General features: G+C 46.1%; 1 protein-coding gene across 1 annotated transcript; it reads left to right on the top strand.

Moving 5' to 3' along the window:
• LOC118630208 (phosphoserine aminotransferase) lies at positions 1–24,490 on the top strand. Its single transcript, XM_036261988.1, has 9 exons — positions 1–112; positions 3,439–3,499; positions 4,561–4,630; positions 7,639–7,844; positions 8,657–8,829; positions 10,623–10,792; positions 17,070–17,198; positions 22,503–22,640; positions 23,262–24,490. Exons 1-9 carry the CDS (start codon positions 53–55, stop codon positions 23,365–23,367), a joined length of 1,113 nt encoding a protein of 370 aa, XP_036117881.1. The 5' UTR covers positions 1–52; the 3' UTR covers positions 23,368–24,490.
• Positions 24,491–25,695: the final 1,205 nt, after the last annotated feature.

Here is a 25,695-nt window from a genome sequence, read left to right as displayed (position 1 = left end):
CAGCCCGCGTGTATAGTCTCTCCCGCTGACTTGTCTCCCGCGCTGCAGCACCATGGACACCCCGAGGCAAGTGGTCAATTTCGGGCCGGGGCCCGCCAAGCTGCCGCGCTCGGTAAGTCCCAGCGATCGCGCGCGCGAAATGTGCAGTCCGGGCGTGAGCACGCGCGCGAGTGTCTGCATCTCTGCGCGGGTCCTGAGCATCTCCGCGCCGGGCGCTGGGATTCCCACTCCCACATTGAGGACCCCGAACGTTCTGCACCGGCGTGCAGCCAGTTCAGGATCTCTCGCAGATGGGCTTCTGGAAAAATACACGCGGGGGAGGAAGTTCGGGAGTCGCTCCGAGGCGTGCACAACTTGGCCCGCCGGGGCGTTGCTGGCTTGTCTTTGTAGCACACCTGAAGACTTCTGCAGCCTCCTTTCTCAGCCCCGGGTGTGCGTGCGGCAAAGAGAAACCTCTCCTGCGATGGCCTCGCGGGGCCGTGCCGCGAGCCTGGCTGTGTTGAGTGGATGCATGAATGGACACGAATGAATGGCGTATGGGATCGCGTTAACTGGAGGGGACTGCAAACCAGAGGCCCACGCATGGCTTCCTCTAAACAGTGTTTGGGTTAGCCAGCACTTGGGAACATTGCTTTTCAAAAATGTAAATTTGAAAGTCTTCCATTCCCTCCTAGTCACCAGAACTACCCTTCCCTAAATCCTTTTTGATCGCTTCGGTTTGTGCGTAGATTATATTCATTTTTTAAAAAACCAGCTTGTCTTTTCTGAAGTCCCCCCCACCCCCTTCCCAAATACATTAGAATATTCATGCTCTGGTAGGCCTTGGGCTGCTAGCCCAGTTCGCTTCACTTTGTTGTGGAGCAAATGAATGATTAAATTCTCCCCCGGGCTACTGCCAGACCTTTCAAATGCAACTGGCACACTCTCCTGCCTTCCAACCCCTAGCCAGGTGCCAGGTGCCAGACCCCCCCCCCCCCCCCCCCCCCCCCCCCCCCCCCCCCCGGTTTTACCCTTCCTTAACCTTCGCAGCTGTGGAGAAAGCCGAGTCTCTAAAGTGACTTGAACGCGTTGACAAGTTGCACCGCTGCTGTTAGATTTTTATTTTTCCAACCAAGAAGTCTCTGATAATATGTTGGAGCAACATGGGACACCGCCAAGTACTTTACAATTATCTTTTGTTGAACAGGGTAGAAATCTCACTGGGACAGAGCCTCCTCTGTATTGTAGGAACAGAGAATCTTACAATTTTAGAAGGGAAAGGACATGTTACTTTTCTGGGGGTAGCGGTCACAGTAGCTGAGAGAACATGGCTTATTTTTTCTCTCCGCGGTTGCAGTGTGTTTTAGGCGAGATTCTCTGCCAGAGCTGTGGAAATGTTTCCGGTACCTCCTTACCGTTTTCCTGTCTTCATCTTTTGGATTCAGTATTGTTCCCTGTGTAATTGGTTATGTTTTTATTATAATGGCAGTTGTCAATCATTACTACTATTATTTGTTTACTATTTGTTTTCTGAGAGGAGTTCTGCCCTCAGATGCGCTATCTAACCTGGGGGGCAGATGTTGCTTTGTATGTGACTTGATTTAATTGAATTAAAAGGATTTTTCAAACTGTCTGTAATCACAATGGAAATATATTTTACAAAATGACCAAATACATGTATGTAATTATAACTAAAATAAAAGCCTTATGAAATAGCCTAATTAACTACGACATACCCTCTTGGTATTCTGTTCTGCTCTAGTCTGTTCAATTTCATTAAAACATTGGTTGTGACCCACAAAAGCATTATGGAGTTTGAAAAAAATAAACTCCACTGGATTAAGAGGGCTGTGCTTTATGGACGTAAGTCATAAAACTCTTTGTAATAATTTTGGATATAAACTTATAGAAGTCTTCGAAGAATAATGTCTCTAAGAGAAATACAGCCTTAAACAGAAGTTCAAAGACGATTCTATCTCAGATGGGTGTTTACCAAAGAAAAGGATTCACTAAAGTTAGTTTGATTTAGCCAGTGCTAATAAGCATCCAACAGTGCAAAACAGTGACAGATTTTCAAACCCTCTTTTTTGTCTAATTCTTTATTGTTCAAATGTTTTTTCTTCAGACAAGTCACAATCCAGGTGAGATGGTTTTATGATGTATGTCCTCCTTAACCTGTATCTTTTAAGGAAACGCATCTCTGATGGCTGGATGCTTCTACAGAGGTCTTATTTGTTGTGTGCATGTTTTTTGAGCTCTTCTTTCTCTCTTTTTACTTTGTGGCAGTACATACACAAAAGTAGAGGGAATGCTATAAAGCCATCCATTGGCCAGATTTAACAATGGACATTTTTCCAATCTTATTTCAGTCTCCTTCCCCATCCCACCCCCTTCTCCCTCCTGTCCCAGGATTATGTTAAAGCCAATTCAGATATCAGTCATTTCACTCATAAACATATCAGCATACATCTCTGATGAGTTTTTTTTTTTTTTTTTTTAGGTATTTCCCTTTTCAGCTTGTTATTTTCATTTTACTTGCCTTTTGGGAAACAAAAACAATGGGCCTGCTCTGTAGCTAGAAGCTGCCTTTCCAAAGGAGAGGTTTAGAAGAGATTTAGCTGTGGCCCTCACACTCCATCCCTCTCTAGTTCCTGGCACTGGGATTGGCCCTAAACTGGGTCTGACTTGCCCTGTTGTCCCTGCGAGGTAGAACACGGTTATGGGACTGCAATGATGCTACAGGATAGGTTGAGGAGCTGGTGAGGGCATGTAGCTAAGTCACCATCTGGAGCCTCAGCTGAGATTTCTCCTGGCCAAATTAGGAATAAGCCTATCACCCTCATGGCCCAGCTGTTGGGACCAAAGAACAGTACACCAGTCACTCCTGGAACAGTCTTAATTCACAGCAGGTGCTTCCTAATTCATGCCCTGCCCACCTATCCCATCCCAGTCCAGCACTTTAGACCTAAGGCATGGAAAATCAAGTTGTTTAATTTGGTACCTAGTTGCTTTTTTTTTTCTGACCCAGAACTTCATGCATTTTGTACTTTTGCTTTAAGATGGTGGCAAATGAGGAGGGGCAAGGGGGGCATATTCTAGTTTTTCCCAAAGGTTTTATCTTGATAAAAAGTTGTCTTCAGAAAAATTATATACTTGGTCATTTTCTTTTAAATCCAAGTTATTTTTTTTATGTTTAAGTTAATGCATGCCTTTGGAAAAAACTGTATCCTAACATCAATCATGTTCCATAATTTTGCGTTCAACTTTTGTGAAAATTTCATTCTCTGGGCTCTGTGGGAGGAAGGGGATTGGCTGTAGGAAGGGACAGAAGCTTCCAGATCTCACAGACCCAATGGGTAGAGCCCTTCCCATGCCCCTCCCCACCCCCAAGTTTATATGTCTAGAGGGAGAGCTGTGCACAGAATATTCAAATCACCTATTTTTTCTTTTTTCTTCTAGGTATTGTTAGAGATACAAAAAGAACTATTAGACTACAAAGGCATTGGGATTAGTGTTCTTGGTAAGATTTACTTTTGCATTCTGTGAATGTCCAGGTTTCAAAGGGAACTAATTTAAATGCATCAAACCTGCAATTTCTGCAGGGTCTTTAAAAAAATATGTTTCTATTGATTTTTAGAGAGAAAGCAGAAGGGAGAGAGAGAGAGAGAGAGATCGATCGGGTGCCTTTTTCATGTACCCACTGGGGATCCAGTCCACCTGGGCTTGTGCCCTGACTGGGAATCAAACCTGACACCTCTCTCTGCATGGGACAGTATTCATCCAACTGAGCCACACCTGCCAGGGCTTTATTGGTTTTGCTAGTCATAGGGTCTGAGATCTTACTGTACGTTTGCATACCAGTGGCCCAAATATTTAGTTTTTACTACACTTAAAAATGAACTTATTAAAAGTTTAAAAGTACACAAGGTTTTTATGAGGATATTGCCTGTTAATAATTTCATTAAGTTTCTCTTTTTTATATTACTGGGGAAGAGGACCTTTGAGTTCTAAAATTTTTTTTAGTTCCAAAGACTGCATAGTATTAAGAGTCTATAGGGTTAACTGTATGCTCATTGCTATTAAATATTGTTCCTGTGGGCGTTGGGACATGTAATTTGGCATCTGTGAGGTGAGAGCATAGCGTAGAATTTTGTACTACTGTCCCAAAGGGCAGACATTGCACATAGATTCATGTTTGTGAGAAAGAAGGTGGGAAATCAGAGACCAAAACTGCCACTTGAAAGATCATTCTGTTGTGATACAAGGCTACAGTGCTTGCAATTTGAAAATCAATTTGATATTTTCCCCTAAATGAAGTTGAATGCAAGATAACTGAAATTTCTACTTATTCTGTCTTTAAAACAATTTTTTTTTTCTTTATTGATTTTAGAGAGAGAGGAAGGGAGAGGGAGAGAGAAACATTGCTGAGAGAGAACCGCATGAGTCAAAGCTCAGCCACTGAGCCACACCGGCCGGCTCCACTTTTTCTTTTACTTGGAAATTTTGTCATTCTTTCTGAAGTTACTTGTGTTCATTTGGGTTTGAACTGAAACTTAAACTTGTTTATCTTTCCTTCCACAGAAATGAGCCACAGGTCGTCAGATTTTGCTAAGATTCTTAACAACACGGAGAATCTTGTACGGGAATTGCTGTGAGTTTAAAATTTGAAGACCAAACTGCATTACTTTTGTTTGATAATATATATAACTGGGTGTCTTATATTATTTTCTATCCTCTGCTGTTTAGAATATTCCATAAATAAAAGTAGCCTTATTAAGATTCTCCCAAATTCACTAAATTACTACATAATCCTTTTTACTTGTTCCCTATTCTGCACTTGTGTGTTTTTATTTTATGTAGTATTTCCAAAGATTTGAAATAGTTATATCCAGGGAAGATTTTTTAGCACTTTAGAAGTTTGGCTGGCCTAAGAGGGATTTAAATGATAAAGAAATGGTCATGTTGTCGACATTAATAACTGCAATATAGTTCACTGGTTCTGGAAGTATGGGCCTCATACTTCCTGTGAGAACCTGGTTGAGGGAAGTATTAAAAAATTCAAATGCTGGGCCCCACCCAGACCTGCTGTCAGAATCTCTGTAGAAACTTCATTTTTATTTTGTTTTTTAATTTTTTTTTTTTTAAAGGGGAAGGGAGAGGGAGAGAGAAATAGAAACACTGATGAGAGAGAACATCAATTGGCTTCCTTCTGCATGCCCCTCACTGGGGATCAGGTCCACAACCTGGGCATGTGCCCTGACCGGGAATCGAACTGGTGACCTCTTGGTGCATGGGTCGACGCTCAGCCACTGAGCCACACCAGCTGGGCTGTAGAAACTTCATTTTAAACAGGCTCTTTGGATTATTTTAAGAGTCCCAACTCCAGGAACTGCTGCTACAGGGAACCCTCCTAGGTCATCTGTACTGTGTTTCTTACCCAGCGGAAACGTTATGGCTAATTAAGGGAGAGGTTTTATCATATCAATGTATGCCTATAAACGAATATGTTAAACTTGGAAACACACTTTTTCTCCTATTCACAAAACTGCTCACGGTCAAGGTAAAAAGTTTAGAAACAACAAACTTGCAAATTAAACTGGAATGATCTAGAACCTAATTAGTCTGGGGTAATCATTGTTAATGTTTTAGGGTTCAACCTTGCTTACTTTCGGTAACAAAATTGGAATTGTACCGACTGTTTCATTCCTTTTTCTTTTTTATCCTCACCCGAGGACATTTTCGCATTTTTTATCTTCAGATAAAAGAGAGGGAGGAAGAGAAAGAGAGAAATGTCGATATGTGAGACACATCGACTGGTTGCCACCCATACAACCGCAACCGAGGTACATGCCCTTAGCGGGAACCGAGCCTGGGTCTCTCTGGTCCGCAGGCTGACACTCTAACTGCTGAGCCAAACCGGCCAGGGCCGTTTCATTCCTTTTTAAACTGCTTGATAAATGCTTCAGGTTGGGCAGGCTTGGTGCCCTTTTTGTGAGGAGCAGTAGGAGCATACTGTAGTGTGGTCATCTGCCTGGCTTCAAACCCCGGGTCTGCCTGCTGGGCCTGCCGTGCTCACAGTGATCCTGTCCTCCACGGACGGCGTATTTGGAACCTTGGCCCTATATGGCATTTGAACCACATGGCTGTGAGCCTCTTCAGATTGTGATCCTCTTCAGAACTTCCAATCTGAAGTTCAATTTATGGGCCCCCTCCCCTTGTCTCCTAACCAAGTTCCTGCCTTGTACCCCTGTACCTAGGCCTCTGTCCAGTGTCCTTCCATCCAGCTCTTGGCCTTGTTAACTGCCCTGCATCTGAATAACATAACCCTGGGACCCTGCCTAGGGCTGCCCAGTCCTGCAGCTGCTGAAACCTCATGGGTAGAGCCTCCTAAGGCCTGTGTGCTCGGCTGTTCTACTGAGCATGGATATAGGCAGGCACGACTCAGAGCCAGGTATTTGCACACCACCTGTTTCCCTAGACCTTCTCATGTTGCCCTGCCCTTTGGTACCTATGCCTCTGCTGGAGCTTTGTCCCCCTCTGTCTGCCTATTCCTAAGCTCCCACCTTGCTCAGAGGCTTGGGTCACAGCCCAGTCCTTCCAGAGCTGGCCTTATCCTACTGCCTGTACTCATTCCAACCATCATCTTCCTTTTCCATGCTGGAGGAAAAAAATGTCACCCTTAATCTTGATGTGTATTGGATGCCTGATTATGTGATTAGGCCTAAAACATGATCAGAGAACCTTCTCCAGGATCCACTAGGTTCATAGCATGGACCAGCACATAAATATTTTTAGGGGTTTTGGTTGCAGAGGACAGAAACTGAATTCTTGGCTTACCCAAAAAAAGGAATGAATTTGCGGGAGCATGATCTCCCTCCCTACCCCCCTTTCCCTCTCTCCTTCTTCCTTGCCCTCTTGCCTGTGCCTGTCCCCCAGTTCCCCCAGGCACTTCACCTTTGCTTTCTCTCTCCTAGGCTCCAAGGGCCCTTTTTTGCCTTTGTAACTTGTTTCCTGAGCCCATGCAGCCCAGCTGGCTCATTCTTTCTACCTTTATGACTTTCTCAGTAAACTTCCACTTATATTTGAAAAAAACAACAAAAAGGAATGTATTACCTCACATGATGGGAAAGTCCAGGTGTGATTTAGGAGCTCAGATGGTGTCAGGAAGGTCTTTTTTTCCATCTCCTGGTCCTACTTTTTTATGTGGTAGCTTCATCAGATGGCCACCATTGGTTGCAGTGTTAGTTTCTTCATCCCCCCTCAATGCAAACAATTTTTCTTTCCCAAAAGTTTGATCAAAGGTCTCAGAACCAGACCCCATTGGGCAGCTTGGGTCATGTGCTCATCCCCTGGAGCTGGGGTTGGTCACCCTTGAACATGTGGACTGAGAATGGCAGTGGGATGACACCCTAAAGGAACAACAGGGTGTTACTTGCTTCTGTCCAAAGAGTGACCCTAGGCTTCCAACACAGGGCCAATAAATAGTTGTCCAAGGACTGAACAGATAAATGACTGGATTGGGGAAGGCGAGGTGGTGGTGGGACTTTGCCATATTTCTTGTGGTATGTCCACCCAATGTAAAGTGCTGGTAGAACACCACTCATTCTCTGTCTTTGACCCTGTGAGCCTCTAGTTACGGTCCCCTGTGCTTCTGCCCAGAGCTGTTCCAGAAAACTACAAGGTGATGTTTATGCAAGGAGGTGGGTCTGGCCAGTTCAGTGCTGTCCCCTTAAACCTGATTGGACTGAAAGCAGGAAGGTGTGCCGACTATGTGGTGACAGGAACTTGGTCAGCTAAAGCCGCAGAAGAAGCCAAGAAGTTTGGGACTGTGAACATTGTCCACCCTAAACTTGGGAGTTATACAAGTAAGTGCTGGGAGCTGATAGTGTAATGTTGACTGGTGAGTGGTCCCTCAGATGCCCAGTTATCCCTGCTCAGGACAATCTGCAATTGTTTTTATATTTTTGTTCCTTTTTGTCAGGTAGTTTGATACCATTTAGATTGGATGGCTGTACTAGTTAAGACTAGTGCTGCTGCAGAAAGTGTTCATGAGCTCACTTAGCTGGAAAGCCCAGGGTCTGGTTTGGCTTTAGGTGTGGCTTGATCAAGGGCCCCAACTCTATTTCCAGGTCCTGGTATCTCGCACTGTCTCCTCCCTGGTGGCTCCCCAGTCAGGAAAGCTGTCCCCTCAGTACTAGAAGATGGCTACAGCCTCTGCTGACCTTATTTTGTCCAAACTTAAAGTGCATGTGCTCAGGTACTCCAGTAACAGTCTCATGTCTCATGTCCCATTCCAAATCAGTCGTGTGTGACAGCACCTGTCACATTCTACCTTTGGGGCTTCAGGTGGAATTTGTTCCACTGGGATCACATGGGCTGATAATGGAGGTGGCTGAAGCCCCAAGAGGAAGCTGTTGGACCACCAATGGACATAGGATGACAAGCAGAAACCCCAAATAGTCACCTTGCCATATCTGAAGATTTAAGTCAGCAGGGTGAGATTGATCATCCATTTAGGATGGAGGTGGTGATTATAAGGCAAGATGGATAGGGTGCTGTCACTGGGAATGCTTTGGAATGACTCTTTCATTGCTAGGGAGGCTGTTACTCCTTTGGACTCCATCTGCATAAGGAAAGGAGTAAAAGTGTGACGTCTCCATCTTGTCTTCTGTGATAGAAATTGTAGACCCAAGCACGTGGACCCTCAGCCCAGAGGCCTCCTATGTGTATTACTGCGCCAATGAGACTGTGCACGGCGTGGAGTTTGACTATATCCCTGACGTCAAGGGAGCAGTGCTGGTCTGCGACATGTCCTCAAACTTCCTATCCAGGCCAGTGGATGTTTCCAAGGTACAGTGGAAAAGAGGGGACCCCAGCGTCTTGGTTTCTGTAAGGGCACTTTAATGTGTACTAGAACAAGGTAAGGTTGGGGTGCCTTGGGCCAGCAGAGACCCTGAAGCCAGGGTGTAGCTCTCGGTGAGAAGGCCAACTGATGCTTGTTTCTCATGGGTTGTCAGATGGGTAAGTCCTGACAATCCCAGCCCTGTGTTCATGAAGTCCTCATGGGGTCACACTCGAATCCTTGGGGGATTTATCTGCCTTTGAGAGTGGCTCTTAAGAAAACTTTTTGGTCAACACATTGGGAGTGGCTTGCTGTCTTCAGGGGAAGATGTGGATTGTCCCAGCTCAGGGTGCCTCTGAAGGAGCCCCACCTTGCCTTGTACCCACTTCAACTCCAAGAGCATCAGGACACACAGACTCTCGATGGCGCACCATGGTGGGCGGTGGGAGTAGTGTACCCAGGTACCTGCAACAAGGGGTATACTAATATCTGTAAAGAAAGGAAAACAAACTGACTAAATAGTAATCTGCCTTTTAAAAAAATTGTACTGAAACATACTTAACATAAATTTGTCATTTTAACCGTTGTAAGTGCAGTTCAGCAGCATTAAGCACATTCACACTCTTGTGCAATCGTCACCACCATCCATTTTCAGAAGTTTTCATCTTCCCAAACTGAAACTCAGTGCCCATTAAACACGAACTCCCTTGTCCTTCCTCCCTCAAGCCCTAGTAACCACCATTTGTACTTTCTGTCTCTATGAATATGACCACTCTAGTTTCCTCATATAAGTAGAATTATGTAATAGTTGTGCTTTTGTGTCTGGCATATTTCACCTAGCAGCATCTCCTTGAGGTTCATTCATGTGGTAGCATATGTCAGAACTTCATTCCTTTTTAAGGCTGCATACTATTCCATTGTATGGATATACCACATTTTGGTTATAGCCAGGTCTGTATTATCAGTACCATGCACTGGCAATTCTAAACAATGTCAACTATAAGATACTCCTGCTGGGCCAGGCTGTCCCCTCTTCCTGACACCACTTGATTTTACTTCAATTTTCATGGGGAGACATGGGAAAGGATTCTATATTTTACATGACAAAATTTCCTGAAGTACCTTTAAAGGTCTCTTTTCTAAAATGTCTTCTCAGGTAGCTTATCTCATTATTTATCAGCAGTCTTCTGATTGTTCCTTTATCCACATATAAATGGATTAAATTCATTTTTTTGGTGTGTGTGGTTTTTTTTTTGTGTTGCCAAAGACAGTTAGCCTCCCTATTTTAATTTTAGTTTAAATTACTTTTCTGTTGACTTTAGAGGAGGGGGAAGGGAGAGGAAGGAGAGAGAGAAACATCGGTTGGCTGCCTCATGCACGATAAGCCTGCGACCCAGGCACGTGCCCTGACTGGGAACCTAAATGGTGACCTTTTGGTGTATGAGATGACACTTTTCCAACTGAGCCACACCAGCCAGGGCATAGCCTCCCTATTTAAAAACTAGTGTAGGCATAGATGGAAAGTATGCAGAGTGAATATGAGTAAGTATAAGATCTTTACAGAGGTGGGCTTGGGTTAAGCCCCTTACTGGGCAGAATGACCAGGCAGACTCATAATCTGCCATCCTCTGAACTCGCAAGTGTCTCAGATGGAGATTCCTTTAGAGAAGAGAATATATTCTGAATATGAATACAACAGTCATTTCCTCAAAAAAATCGTGCTTTGGAAAGAGGTTGGGAAGTTTAAATTTAAGAAAAATGACCAGGTACACCTACAATGTCATGTGTTTCTCGTTTTCAGTTTGGGGTGATTTTTGCTGGTGCGCAGAAGAATGTTGGCTCTGCAGGGGTCACGGTGGTGATCGTCCGCGATGACCTGCTAGGGTTCGCTCTCAGAGAGTGCCCCTCGGTCCTGGAGTACAAAGTGCAGGCTGGAAACAATTCCTTGTACAACACACCTCCGTGCTTCAGGTAACTCTTGGGCTGCTTGTGGACCGATTGAGGGGGTCTCTTTCCCATTAAAGTAGAGATGACTCTAGAGCAGCAGTTCTCAACCTGGGGGTCGCCACCCCTTTGGAGGTCGAACGACGCCTTCACAGGGGTTGCCTAAGACCATCAGAAAACACATATTTCCGAGGTCTTTGGAACCCGAGACACCGCTCTATCCCTCTCCAGGAGGGTCCGCCCACATACAATATGAGGAACTATATTAAAGGGTCCTGGCATTAGGAGGGTTGAGAACCACTGCTCTAGAGTTTGCATGAGACCTGATAGCCTAGAGATGCTATCAGGAGTTTCTGTCTGCTCACGCTCGTTACCCTCTGTGCCCTGTTTGGTCAGTCTTCCTTCTGGCCCTTTTTTGGCGGGGGAGTGTGTCTGTTTGATTTTGGTAGCTTTGTAGTTCACAATAACCCCAGAGCTCTCCGCACGTGAAGTGCTTATGTGCTGCATCTCCAACAGCCAGTGTAAATCGGGAGAAGGACCTTCAAATGCTGGGCTTCCCCCACTTTATTTTCTTTTCCTGCTGGGCCTGCACAGAGGAGGCTCGATGCTTGGCAGCAAACACACTGGCTTGGAACACACACTTTCCTGGTTTTTCACCCATCTGCCAGGGTCCTGGGCACTGCACTGCAGCCTCTCAGGCCTCCCACAATCTTAACTCCCAGCTTCAGGTGGTTTGGGGAAACCTTTGCGGCACCTGGGATTTAACAGTTACCTGAGAGATCTTGCTACTAACCAGCTGTGTGACCTTGGGCAAGTCACTTAACCTATCTGTGCAGTAGATCCCTGCAGAAGTAATAATAGTGCCCTCCTCACAGGGTTGCTGTGAGGACTAAAGGAGTTGATTTGTAGGTAGTGAATGCACTTAGTGTGTCCTAGATGTCAGCCACTACACTGTTGTTAGTTCCCAGAGCTTTAGCAGGGGAGGGGAGAGCCCGAGTTGACGAGTTTGTTTCCAAGGCAGCTATGATGTAAAATAGTAATACATGATGTGTAGGACTCCAGTCTCCCAAGCAGCTGAGGAGGCAGGTAGTGATATTATTCTCACTGCCAAGCGAGGAAGCGGAGGCCCTACTTGTAGGGAGCGCGTAGCTGGGATTGGGCGCGGGCAGCCTGGCTCCGGGCCTGGGTCGCACTCCCTGGGCCTCTGCTCTTCGCAAGCACAGTTGTCAGTGCGGACTTGTTTGTGCTGGAAGGGTCGCCTCTTTGGGAGAGGGCTGGCGGAGTCCAGCTGTCCCGCTCCTAGATTTTTCCGTGAGGGGTGGAAGTCCCTTGAAAAAGGGTGTAAAACACGGGCAGGGGCCAGTGTAGCAGCCAGTCTGTCGTGGTCGGGACTTCATTACAGGTCTCCCCACTAGGTGCTGCCTTAGAAAATTTCTTCCATATAATCTGCTCGAAGAAAGAAAGGAGTTGTTTGCAAAGTTTGAATCCTGATGGCATCTTGGCTACTTTCCCACACGGCTTACATGACTCGGAGCAGGGCCTCGGGTTGTGTCCCCTGCTTGCTCAGGGAAGGGGGTTCCGGTGCTAGCTCTCCTGGGTGCCTGTCAACCCCCCACTCTGTGGCACCCTGGTTGAAAGTGTTTCTAAAATATCAGGGGTGCAGAGGTGGTGGTGGGGATGCTGCACCCCGGGGCTCTAGGCAGTGGAGAAACAGTGCTCACTGGCCATCTGCAAGCGAGAGCGGGACGTGCTGGCTGGTGAAGGACCAGCTGGGCACCCTCAAGGGCAGCGCTCCTCGAGAAGGGGCTTAGGTGCCAGGTGGCTCTTACCTGTTAGAAGGTGGGGCCAGCCGGTCCTGGCTCTCAGTCAGGTGAGTCTTTAGGGGAAATCAGAGGCTGCGCTGGCTTTGGGAAGGTGGAAGAAGACGGAGGAAATGTGGCCTGAAGGCGGGCAAGTTATGATTAGAACACAGCCTGGAGGAGCAGGGGGAGCTGTCGCTCGCCTGGCACCTTCTCCAAGAGTTACCCCGAAACAAAATTTAAAAAATGTAAGGAATATGTCAATCCACTGTGTGTTAACATTAGGAGGGAAAATCATCAGGAACAGTGAGAGCGGAGGCCAGTCTGTCCCATGGGAGATGCAAGTGTCTGAAGTCAGACCTGGAGGCAGAGGAAGTCCTAAAGCAGGACCCATTTCATAGGTCACTCTCCAGCCTTGGCCCCAGTCCTCGGCCAGTTGGCATGCTGGTCACCTGTGGGTGGGGTGGGGAGGACGGAAGGGTGGTGGGCAGGAACTTCCTCCCCAGAACTTCCCTGCCTGAGGAGTGTGCTAAGCCAGAGACAAGGGCAGAAAAGGGGATAAGTTTTTCCCCAGACAGATCAGAAGAAGGATAATTGGCCATCTCTGGGCAGGATAGTTAATATTTGATTAGAATCATGTAAATGTAGAAGATGAAAGGGACTGGGTTAAATGTATTCGGCCCGAAGGCAACTCCTGGAAGTTGCTTTGCCTTCTTTTACCCCAAAAGAGAACAAAGTAAAATTCTGTATTACCCTGAATCTCTAACTGGGAAAATGTAGAGTTCATTGCAGCGCTTAGACATCCTGTATTAGAAAACGGTCGCTTACCCGAGGAGCACAAACTCCATAGACAGCGACATAAGAGTTGTGCAAAATACCCTCCCTAGTCTTTGAATGTAAGCTGATAAGGCACGCAGAACACTCCAGAACTTTCTATCACATAGAAGTCCTTGAAAAGATCTGAGTTTGAAAATAAGCCTTTTTTTTTCCTTCTTTTAAAATCAGAGCCAAATGACCACAGGCCCAGGGAAGTTTGTTTGAATGGTGCAGGATAACTGGCCTTCAAGTACTTGCTGTAGCCCTGCGCAATGAATTGGGGTGGAATAAAGGGCCCTTGATCATTCTTTTAGTAGAACACATTAAGCCCACTTAGCGGATAAGCAAAAAGATGCCCGTAGTTTTTTTCTTACCCTGTAAAAGTTTTTACTTACTATGACTAACTGAACCCCTAAGTAAAAATTCATTTTAGTTGTAGTATGATGTATAGTAACTAACAAACTATCCCCACTAATTCAGTCCGCCTTTCTTACCAGAATGGGCTTTGCCTTGTCCATTGTCAACTCCAGGAGCTCACCTGCAGAGTTTGAATCTTTAGAACAACCAGGAAGAGTTTTCTGGGGACTTTCTGGTGTGCTTTTCTGAGGCCTAGTGCAGAGAGTGTTTGGTATTGCTTTTAAAACATTGTAAGAGTACGCGTGCTCCTAGCAACGGCTTCTGAAGTGCTCAGAGCCTGCTGGGGTAACTGCTTGCTGTGTATCCTAACAGACCGTTAACTGGGCACATGCACATATACAGAGCCGTGTACTTAATTACACAGATGGAACTTTCCCATATACACTTATTTTTCTTTGACCATTCCAGTATCTTTTTTTAAAATTATTTTTTTATTTTTATTTTTTTAAATCTTTATTGGTGAATGTATTACAGATATTCCTCATTTTTTCCCCCATTGATCCCCCCTCCCGCGCCCCTCCCACCTTTTCCCACACTACACTATTTTCTATGCCCATTGGTTACGCATATAAGTTCTTTGGTTTATTTCTTCCACCCCCCAACCCCTTTCCCTTTGAGGTTTGTCAGTCTAGCAATGAATTTGTACTTCTTAATCCCTTCACCTTTTTCTCCCATTCCCCCAACCCCCCTCCCATCTGGCAACCAACAAAATGTTCTCTGTATCTATGAGAATGTTTCTATTCTGCCTGTTCATTTTTTTTGTAGATTCCATTGTCGATAGATATGTATTTGTTGCCATTTTGTTTGTTCATATATTTTATCGTTTTCTTCAAAAAGACCCTTCATCATTTTATATAATAACGGTTTGGTGGTGATGAACTCCTTTAACTTTTTCTTGTCTGGGAAACTCTTTATATGGCCATCGATTGTAAATGACAGCTTTGCAGGATAGAGTCATCTTGGTTGTAGGTTCTTGGTTTTCATCACTCTGAATATTTCTTGCCACTCCCTTCTGGCCTGCAAAGTTTCTTTTGAGAAATCAGCTGACAGCCTTATGGGAACTCCCTTGTAGGTAACTAACTGCTTTTCTCTTGCTGCTTTTAAGATTCTCTCTTTGTCTTGAGCCTTTTGCATTTTGATGATGATGTGTCTTGGTGTGGGCCTCTTGGGGTTCATCTTGTCTGGGACTCTCTGTGCTTCCCGGACTTGTATGTCTGTTTCCTTCACTAAGTTAGGAAGGTTTTCTGCCATTATTGTTTCAAACAGGTTTTCGATTTCTTGTTCTCTCTCTTCTCAAGATGCGAATGTTGGCACGCTTGAAGTTGTCCCAGAGGCTCCTTTCACTATTCTCATTGTTTTGGAATTTTTTTTCTTTTTGCTGTTCTGATTGGGCGTTTTTTGTTTCCTTATATTCCAAATCGATGGTTTGCTTCTTGGATTTACGTACTCTACTATTGAATCTGTATAAATTATTCTTTATTTCAGTTAGTGCCTCCTTCATTTCTGACTGTGCATCCATCATTTCTGACTGGTTCTTTTTTATGCTCATGAGGTCCTCACTAAATTCATTGAGCATCCTTATAAGCAGTATTTTGAACTCAGCATCTGTTAGGTGGCTTATCTCCATTTCGCTTAGTTCTTTTCTTGGGGTTTTGTTCTGTTCTTTCATTTGGTACCTGTTTGTCTCCTCATTTTGGCTGCCTCTCTGTGTTTGTTTCTGTGTATTACTTAACGAGCAGTATGGGGCTAGCTGAGACCAGATGCTGCTTGTTTGAAAGAATTTAGGAAAACCTGAAGCAGGATCCAAGGGAGGCCAATCCTATGGTTAAGCAACTGGCAACAGCTTGGGTGGGCCTGAAAGTTGGGTGGGGTGGGGCGGGGTGGGGCGGGGCCTCAGGGAGTCAACAGGGCGGGGCTACCAGTGTGAGCCAGGTTGCTGGAGTCCCAGGTATGGAGACTGTCTGCTGCTCCCGGGAAGGGCTCACCAAAGGAACAAAGGCCTCTGACAGCACGTTTGTCCCAGAGAAAGCCCCCTCTCCAGCCCTAGCTCCAGTGCCAAACAGCTCAGTTCTTCCCTGTATGTCTCTGGTGCCCCTGGAGCTGCCTCCCCTCCAAGCTTAGAGGGAGAGAGTCTGATAAGTCCGTGCGTGGGCCCTTTAAGGAGCTGCCTGGGGCTCCAGCCGCTTCAGCTTCCCTGAGCCTCAGTTCCCGCTGGTTTTTCCAGCCAAAAGTTATGGGGATTCTCTTCCTGGCACTGGAACCCTGAGCGGGGCACCTGGTGTGTGACGGGGACCCCTCAGTCCTCAGGAAGGACCTTCCCAGCCGCGGGAGCCTCCTGATTTTTATCCTCCACACGTGGGTGTGGGACCAGCCTGTCCGCTCCGCCCCTCCTACCAGTCTGGATGTGGCTCCTGCTTTAATTCCGTAGTTGTAGGACTTCCATTCAGCTTGATTTCAGGCGGTTTTGAATGATGGTTGTTGTGTGGTTTAGTTGTAACTTTGATGTGGTTGTGGGAGGATGCGATACCGCGTTTACCTACCCGCCATCTTGACCGGAAGTGACCATTCCAGCCGCGGCCCCCACCTTAAATACCATCTTTAGCTAATAACAAAAAGAAAAAAAAGAAAGATGGGCTCGGCCGGTGTGGCTTGCCACCGAGAGGTCGCCAGTTCGATTGCAGTCAGGGCACATGCCCAGGTTGTGAGCAAAATCCCCAGTACGGGGGTGGCGTGGGCATGCGGGAGGCGGCCAGTTGGTGTTCTCTCTTATTGATGTCCTCTCATCAATGTTTCTATCTTTCCCTCTCCCTTCTTTCTCTCTAAAAAAATCAATAAAGAAAAAAAAATGAGAGAGTGAATAGTAAAAGCGGTACAGAGAAGTATGGGCAGAGGAATCTGGACTTCAGGAAGTGAAGGATTAACTGGGTGTGGCCGGGGCAAGAGGGTCTGAGGTTGCGGTGGGGCCAGAAATGTCGGGCAGGTGGTGGTGAGAAGTGCATCCCAAGTGTTGTGAAGTTTGAGGACTTGGGCTGAACAGGCAGAGACTGATGCGACCTCCGGTGAGGGTTCTAATGAGACCTCTTTTCTGAAGGGCTTTCTGGGGCCTGGACCTGGGTTGATCTTGTCCCTGGTCTACACATGGCCTCCTTTCATCTTGTCTGTATCCAAAGACATTATAAAGTGTTTTGTTACAACTTAACGGTTTGCTTGAATGTCTTCCCACTTTTGCAAAGCTGAACTAACTGGGTTCTTTGTTTTTATCTCCATTTCAGCATCTATGTCATGGGCCTGGTCCTGGAGTGGATTAAGAACAACGGCGGCGCAGCAGCTATGGCGAAGCTCAGCTCCATCAAATCTCAGATGATTTATGATATCATCGATAACTCTCAAGGGTTCTACGTGTAAGTTGGTGAACTTGATCTCGCGCTTTACCTCTGGTGAATTTATTCATTTTTTCTTTATTATTTTTATTTTTTTTGTGGTACGTGCCCCTAGTGGGAACCGAACCTAGGACTCTCTGGTCCGCAGGCCAACGCTCAACCACTGAGCCAAACTGGCCAGGGCGCCTCTGGTGAATTAAATATGTCTATACACCAGAGACTTTTGGCAAATGGGTGCATTCACCTTTCCCCGGGACGTTGAACTGCTGGTGAGCTGGGTGGTTCTCCATACCCACCCCAGGAATCTTGGGCCTTGTGACCTGTCTCCCAGTGGGTGGTGACAGTTTTACACTAAAGACATTGCTCTGGGAGAGTCTCATTTCACCCCCCAGGGTGACCCCATTTTCCCACCGCCTTCCTCTGTGTGCCCCCTGGGGGAAAACACATAGAAGCTGGAAGCTCTTAGCTTGGTGTAGGAGTTCATAGCCAAGGGCAAAATGGTAAGGTGTGATCTTGGAGTTGGAAGCTATTGGCCTTGGCTGTACTTGAAGGCAGGGCTTGTAGATGAGCTTGAGCCTTGGGAGAGAGAATAATTAGGCACCAAAGAGGGCAGAAGTGTTTTTAGAAATCTTTAGGAAGGCAGGAATGGCCCCCACAGAGGCACCAAGGGAAGAAAGTACAGTGTGCTTGGGGAGCAGAGAGTGGGCTACCTGGAAGGGAGGGTTAGTGCTGGGACTGGAAAGAAAGTCTGGGAAGGTCTGAGGACATGTTTAATCTACTTGTTCATTTATTCATTCATTTATTTGTCCACCCACCCACGCATCCGTCTACTCACCATCTATCCATCCACCCTCTTGAGCACTGACTCCGGGCGAGCCTTGTTCTGGGCTCTGGGGGGACACTCAGAAGAGTGTCGTCTTTCCTGACTCCCCAAGCATGCTCAGAGCCTGAATGTGAGTGAAAGAACTTGGTGGCCATTGTGGAGGGGAGACCAAGTTTTCTATTAGCCTTTGGCTCTATATATTTCTCAGGATATGCGTAGGCACAAAATGGGAGGTGATACCTCCATAAAAAACTCCAGGGAATTAGAAAAAGATACACAAGCCCTGGCCAGTTTGGCCCAGCAGTTAGAGCGTCGGCCTGCGGTCCACAGAAACCTGGGTTTGGTTCCCGCTAAGGGCACGTACCTTGGTTGCAGTTTGTCCCCAGCCCTGGTTGGGGTCGTACAGGTGGCAACCACTTCTTGTGTCCCTTTCACATCAATGTTTCTCTCTCTCTCCCCCCCCCCCACTCTGTCTGAACAAAATAAAAAAAGGAAAAAATGTCCTTGGGTGAGGATAAAAAGAAAAGAGAAACAGATACACAAAAAGTATACGAGGAACACTGGGATCCCCTGGATTCTTTTTTCCAAGGTCCTTCAACTCCAGGCCGCCAACCTGCGCTTATCCCAGAGGCAGCCTGCCGAAGCCAGCGGGTCAGGCGCCCTCTTGCGGGGATTCTGATCACCTTCCCATTCAAAACCCTTCACTCACTCACAGGCAGCCTTGACCGAGCACTTGCGTTCTCTTCAGAGCAAACCTCTTTCTGGGAACGTCTGTCTACCCTCTGGGCCACCTGCCCAGAAAATGTCCTGGCTCATGACATTCCTGTGGGGCCCTGTCACCCGAGTCAGAGCAGGCTTTCTTACCCCTGTCCTTAGTGTGCGCAGCTGGATGCTCACTAGTGTTTCTGTGCTCACTGGGTTTTCAGGAAATTCTTCACTTTTCTTTCGAACTGTGGAAATATGGCCCCAAAGGGGAGGTGAGCCATTTTGAAGGGGAATACCAAGTATAACCTAGTATTAGATTTTGTCATTAATCACCACCTTGGCTTCTCATTTTTGTCCCCTATCCTGTGCCCCTGACTGGTAAGGCAGCCTCTTAACTGAACATAGTTCTGGGCGGTTCTCGGGGGTTTACGCCAGCTCTGCTGTGACTGTGGCAGGGAACTCTGAGTCTAGTTAAGAAACTGCAGCCCTGGCTTGTTTTGCCCAGCGGTTAGAGCATTGGCCCGTGGACCAAAGAGTCACAGGTTCGATTCCGGTCAAGGACACATACCTCCGTTGTGGTTCGGTCCCCGGCCTGGTCGGATTGTGCAGGAGGCGACCAATCGATGTCTCTCTCTCTCTCCCTCCCTCCCACTCTATCTGAAGATAAATGGAAGAATATCCTCAGGTGAGGATTTAAAAGAAAAAAGATAACTGTAGAAGTCCCTACATTCATCTCATCGGTGAACCACCCACGGGGTGCTGGCTGAGCCCACGTGAGCGTATAGTATCTTGAGCATGTCAACTTGGACAAACGACCTTCCTGTTCTAAACTCATCTGTGTGACGCATGAATAAGGAGTTTTGACATAGGTGTTACAACATGGGCTCTTGGTTAATTGTGTAAAGCACTAGAGACAGTGCTTGGACCATTCCTTAGAGTTAGCTCTTAATATTATTACTTGTGGCTATTATGGAAAGCACTTAGAATATTCCTGACATGGTGCTTAATATATATTAGATACTAATTTTAATATTGTAAGGATGTCCAAGTGATAGAGTTCATATCCCTATCTGAGGACACCTTTCTGACCACCATCATGTGGGGCCTGGCCTTAGGAAGAAAGAGGGGGAAGGAAAAAAAAATCCAGGTTTCCATTTTCTCTCATCCCAAAGCTAACTGCTTCTCACTGCTCCATGCAGGCCCTGCGCCAGCCAGGAAGCCAGCACTCCGGTCCCCCGGAGAACCTGCCGGGCCCCTCGCCCACGCAGATGCAGGTTCTCTGCCAGGCCCCGCCTCCTCCACGTCCCCTCCTCTGAGACCTCCTTGCTCGGCCCTGCGTCCACAGCCCTCTGCTGCTGCAGCACTTCTCACGTGGGATTTGAATTCCCTGCACTGCCAAGTCGCTGGGCTGGGAGCAGTTAATTCCCCTTAATCTCTCTTCCCTCTCCGCAGCCTCATACCAGGGAGCAGTGTAAAAACAGTTGTTCCGTGCCACTTTCATCCGTAATTCCTAGCTTTTAGGACATCATTATTGCCTGATACCTACTTTCGCGATAGGGATGGGTAAATGGGAGGAGGTGGCGAACCCCACAGATTCTTCATTTTTTCCCCTTTTAGTTTAGTTTTGCTTTTTGTTTTTGTTTTTTTCCTTAAATTGGCTGTGCTTTTTGCTGCTCCACCTTTCCTTTTTTATTTTTTATTAAAAAATATATATATATTTATTGATTTTAGAGAGGAAGGGAGAGAGAGAGAGAGAGATAGAAACATCAATGAGAGAGAACATCAATTGGCCGCCTGCTACATGCCCCCCACTGGGGATTGTCCCACAACCTGGGCATGTGCCCTGATCGGGAATCGAACTGGCAACCTCTCGGTGCATGGGTCGACATTCAACCACTGAGCCACCCTGGCTGGGCCACCACCTTTCTAATTGGAACCTCCTGTTGGGAGCCTGAGGCAGCAGAATATCAAAAGAGAGGGTATCTACAGAATTTTTAATGTAACTGTCAGTCATGACACCACTTCGTGAGAAAGGGGGACCCGGAATTAAGATTCAGAGCCAATGACAGATATTTGGTTTCCCTCGAGTCTCCTCTGCATGTATCTGTGCACTTGACTCCCATGAACTTCAACAGGAATGTGGATGTGCCCTCCCGAGAGCCTACCCTGTAATGGGGGCTTCCTCATTGCTTTTATGTGCTGTTTAATTCCAATGAATCCCACTCTGGGGAAGTGAAAGACTAAGACAGGATGTGCTTGAGACAATGGAGAAAGAGGGTTACATATTTTACTTTTATTCCAAAGGGACATGTCAGATCCTCTTTCATTTGTATCTTTGGGTTGTCAATGGAAAATAATTTTGGCTGCTTATTTTCCAAATCAGAAACTGAAGTCAAATCTAAGATTAATAATTCACTCACCAGTTTTAACAAGTCTGTATAAACCCTGTGCAAGGTGCTGGGAAAGATAGATTGATAGAATTTAACAGATGCTTATATCACATTTACCCTGTCCCAGACACTGTTCTACATTGTATCCGTTATCTATTTTTGCATCACAAAACACCCCAAGACAGGGACTTAAAACAAAACGACAACCATGTTCTTTGCTCGCGATTCCTTGGCTCAGCAGGTGGGGCCGGGCCAGCTGGGAAGCTCTGCTGCTCTCACTGGGGACGCTTGTTCAGCCAAAGTCATCTGATGACTCACCTGGAGCAGCAGTTGGAATGGCCTCAGTCACATGTCTGGGAGCAGGTGCTGGCTGTTGGCTGGGCCTCTTGTTTCCAACAGGCTTCCTTAGTGGAAGCATTTTAAGAGGAGGACAGGTGTAGAAGCTGTGTGCCCTTGAGGCCTGGAAGGTGCACGCCATCACTCCTGTTGCAGCCTCTTGGTCAAAGCGTCACAAGGCCCAGATTTGAAAGGTGTGGAGAACTGACCCCACCTCTTGCTGGGAGGGCTACAGAGAATGTGTAGCCATTTAAAAATATACCACAAAAACTTTCTGTAAATATCCTTAGCTAGTGTGGCTCAGTTGGTTTGGAATGGTTCCATGCACCAAGAGGTCACGGGTTCAATTTCCAGTCAGGGCACATGCCTGGTTTTGGGGCTGGATCCCTGAGGGGATGTGCAGGAGGCAGCCAGCCGATTGGTGTTTCACTCTCAGATCAATATTTCTCTTTCTCTCCCTCTCCCTCTCTCTTAAAACATTTTTTTTCTTAAAAAAATTTTTTTAAAATACTTTTTTATAAATATATTTAATCAACCTTATGAGGTAGATTCCATTATCTTTTCCACTATTCGGTAGATGAGGAAAGTGAGATACAACAGAGAGATTAGTAACTCGCTCAAGGTCACACAGCTTGAGATATTACAGTGTGACAAGTGCGTTGAAAACTTCATTATATATTTTGAACCACAATGAGGACCAACAATTTTTTCTCTGCAGCCTTGTAGAGAAAACATCACTCACATTGCCATGTGGCTGCTGTGTGTCAGGAGCATCATACATGTCGTACCACTGAACTGTCACAGCTAGTGTGAACGGAGGTGTTATTCCCAGTGTTCAGATGAGGAGATGGAGGCTCATGGGAATTCGGTTCAAGTCGTAGACGAGAAGGCTAACTGCACTGCTCCTGCTGCAAGAGGGGCCTCCCTACCTAGACAAATGTCCTGGGGCACAGCTCTTCCTTCAGTTTCCTGTTTGCATCTAGAAAATGTGCAAACATTTGTTTCTGTTCCTTCGTTAATGGCAGTTTCACATTTCAGAAAAGTTGCTGGAGTAATAAACATGTTTTTCAGATGCCCAGTGGAGCCCCAGAGCAGAAGCAAGATGAATATTCCATTCCGCATTGGCAGCGCCAAAGGAGACGATGCCTTAGAGAAAAGATTTCTCGATAAAGCCCTTGAGCTCAATATGATCTCCTTGAAAGGGCATAGGTGAGTACCCGTCCAGTCCAGAAGCCCGTCGGAGACGGTTTAGTGTTTCAAATGCAGAAGGAAAGACTTCCTGGAGGCTGTGCAGCTTGGAGCAGCGGCTATTGTAACTTGTTGGGAAAACCAGTTGTCACAGGGGAATCCTTCCTCTTGCTGCTTCTAGAGCTCTTAGCCCGATTCCCTTGTTGAGAGCCTGTGGTGGAGCCACATATTCCGTGGACTTTTGTTAAAATTACTCTTGAAAATCTCTTAAGTGGATCTTACAGCACAGGGCTTGCCAGTCCATCTCTGATGAGGCTGGCACAACCCCGTGCGGTGTGAGAGCAGATCACTGGTGCTCCAGCTGAGCATCAGGTGGAGCCGTCAGTCCCACACGCGCTGGGAAAACACATGTCCTCGCCACACGAGAGGCAGGAAGCCCGCCCTGCAGCGTTTGCCGGCCCCCCGCTTCCTGTTGAGTTAATCTAGGTCATATGTGAGGTTGGGGGACCTTCGCTGCATCAGGAAGAATTTTCTAATGATTAGTCTGAAGTTCCCGGCCTCCTGTGGGGATGACTGGGAAGAGGGTTCATCTTAATGCCAACTTAGATGCTTTTGTTAATGGCTGCGTCTTTGTCATTCTAGGTCTGTGGGAGGCATCCGGGCCTCTCTGTACAATGCTGTCACGATCGAGGATGTTCAAGAGCTGGCAGCCTTCATGAAGAAATTTTTGGAGATGCATCAGCTGTGAACACATCCTAACCAACATACACATATATACTGTACCCTTGGACAATGTCCAAAATTTAAAGTAACTTAACGGTTTCAAAAACTTAACCATAGTATTTTTCTCAAAGGAACATGCTTATTATAGATTCTTTTTTTTTTTTCCTTCAAAGTACGGCAAAATATCCACAGTTCTGCAAAGCTGGTGGGACTTAACAGACACCTTAATTTAGACTCGAACTGGAAGTGTTTTAAAAAATCTCCCTTTAGCTTTCTAAAGGTTCTCCCTTATGTTGTCTTTGCTGCTACTTTTTCTAGCTAGATCTCAGTATTCAGACTTGCCTGTGGACTTACACAAAGTGCAGTTGATGTTTCTGGAGACACACAGACTCGTAGCGTTGAGGGTGGGTAGGGTCTGTGGGGTCTGCTAGGTGCTGAATCTTGGTCCTTTTCAAAATGACAGCAGTGGGGGCTCCTTGGGTTCCACAGCTGTTAATTCAGGTCAACCTTGATCCTGTGAGTATTTAGGGTTCTGGGCTAAAGAGCCATTTGGAGATCTTTATACTGTTATTCTCATAGAGATAAACGTGACATACCATATGTTTATATAGCAAGGCCTGTTTTTATTACCAAATAGTTTATATCTCTACATTTATATTTCTAATAATGCGGTTTTCAGTGATATGTGTAGAGACTTTGGGAATTTGTAGAGTCCTTGGCCTTCTGCGTGCTAACATAGTTCCAACAGTTTTGTCTCCCCTTCCCCCCTCCCTTTGGAGGCTGCTTCCCAAGATTTTGAAACTCTCCAATTCACTTTTATTTTCCTTTCGGTAAATGGAAGAGAAGGTTGGTTGGTTGGCTGTTTATTTTTCAGTTATGCCGTGAAACTAAAGAGTCTCTGATAAACTCCCTTATTGTTTGTTCACTTGACTGTGTCTGTAATCGTGTTTGACCAGAGGGACGCTGTGAGTGCTGGAAGCTCCTTGCCGGGGTCTTTGCCCTGTTGTTTTTCCTTCGTCAGTGTTTTGTGTTGAATACGGGAAGGACATTAAAGTCCTGAAACACCTAAACCTTTGTCAGTGAATTTCTTTACCTGCTTTTTAGACAGGTTATTCTTTTTTAAACTTTATGGTGGGGAAACTTGAGTCTAAAAATAGCATCTGATAAGGGTATTTCATTTAGGTCAACCACAGGTGTCAGACTTGAGTTCACGGTACATCTGTGTGTGTATAAACGATTTGGCTCACTGGGCTAGCTTTTCATCGGCTTTTGGACGGACATTATCAGCAAAACCACCTTCCCACACAGCTCATGGTGTAAAGTTCCATGAACTCTGTTCTGTTCAGGACAGAAACATGCCAATTGGATGGTTTTGAGCTAGCTATCTGTGCTTCGTTGGACAGTGTAATGAGGACTGGACTGATCTCTCATCCTGAATTATTTGGGTTCCCCTGATCAGGGCTAAGCCTCCCAGTCTTGCTTTTCTCATCTACAAAAGCAGGATTGAAATAATTCCCCCACTTATCTCAGGGATGTTTAAATTTACAAAAACTCAATACAGGATGTGAATAATAACCAGAATAAATGTTTAAATAGCAAAAGCCAGCCAGTCCAACTAAGTGTTCACACATAACAGAGTCAACTTCTTCCTCATCCTTTCCTGTGACTGTTGCAAGTGCTTGTGGTTTGTACCAGCTCCAAGTTCCTAGAGTCTCCACTTATTTCCATTCCCACTGCCGTGGCCAGCTCTGATGTTGGCTCTCAGCAGACTATTTCAGGAGCCAGTTGGACTACTAATTTCCCCTGTGCTCCTTGGTACGAGTTCCAGGCTTAGCCCAGCAACCGCAGCTTTGTAGCATCTGGTCTCTTACATTTAGTGGTTAAAATGTGGCATGCATTTGCACCTGTGAGACGTTAACCTAGACGTCCTGCTCCCACTCAGGTTCAACCTTCCTGCAAGAAGCCTGCCAACCTCCTGACCTTGTTTGTGTCTCCTCCCTCAGAATGGTGCTCTTCTGTTCTTACGTGGCTGACCCACTTATCCCATCACAGCACCTTCGTGATTTCTTTGGTGGATGGGGCTGTCTGCTCCTCTGCCTTCTCCCCTAGAGCCGCGTGGTTCTCTACCTTCCTCTGGCAGCCTGCCTTGCCCTGAGGAGCAGCTCCACAATGGTCTGTCTAATGAATGAAAAGTCGTACACCTGCCCTGTTGGTCACCCTGAATTTCACAAACAGCCTGAAGTAAAAGGCAGAGTTATAATCTCACAGAAATGAATTTTTCTGGAGTAAAAGGCAGAGTTGTAATCTCGCATCTATGGATTTTTTTAATTTTCAAAAGCTTAGTATACAATTT

The sequence above is a fragment of the Molossus molossus genome, unplaced genomic scaffold (assembly GCF_014108415.1).
Source record: "Molossus molossus isolate mMolMol1 unplaced genomic scaffold, mMolMol1.p scaffold_m16_p_14, whole genome shotgun sequence".
NCBI lineage: Eukaryota > Metazoa > Chordata > Mammalia > Chiroptera > Molossidae > Molossus > Molossus molossus.
Note: the sequence above shows the minus strand (reverse complement) of the source record. Positions and strands in the feature narration are given on the sequence as shown.

Bases quoted from the DNA above. Each gene is read 5' to 3' on its own strand.
- LOC118630208 (XM_036261988.1), top strand. From the start codon at position 53: ATGGACACCCCGAGGCAAGTGGTCAATTTCGGGCCGGGGCCCGCCAAG. The intron at 113-3,438 runs GTAAGTCCCAGC...TTTTTCTTCTAG, and splicing joins CCGCCAAGCTGCCGCGCTCG to GTATTGTTAGAGATACAAAA. The intron at 3,500-4,560 runs GTAAGATTTACT...TTCCTTCCACAG, and splicing joins CATTGGGATTAGTGTTCTTG to AAATGAGCCACAGGTCGTCA.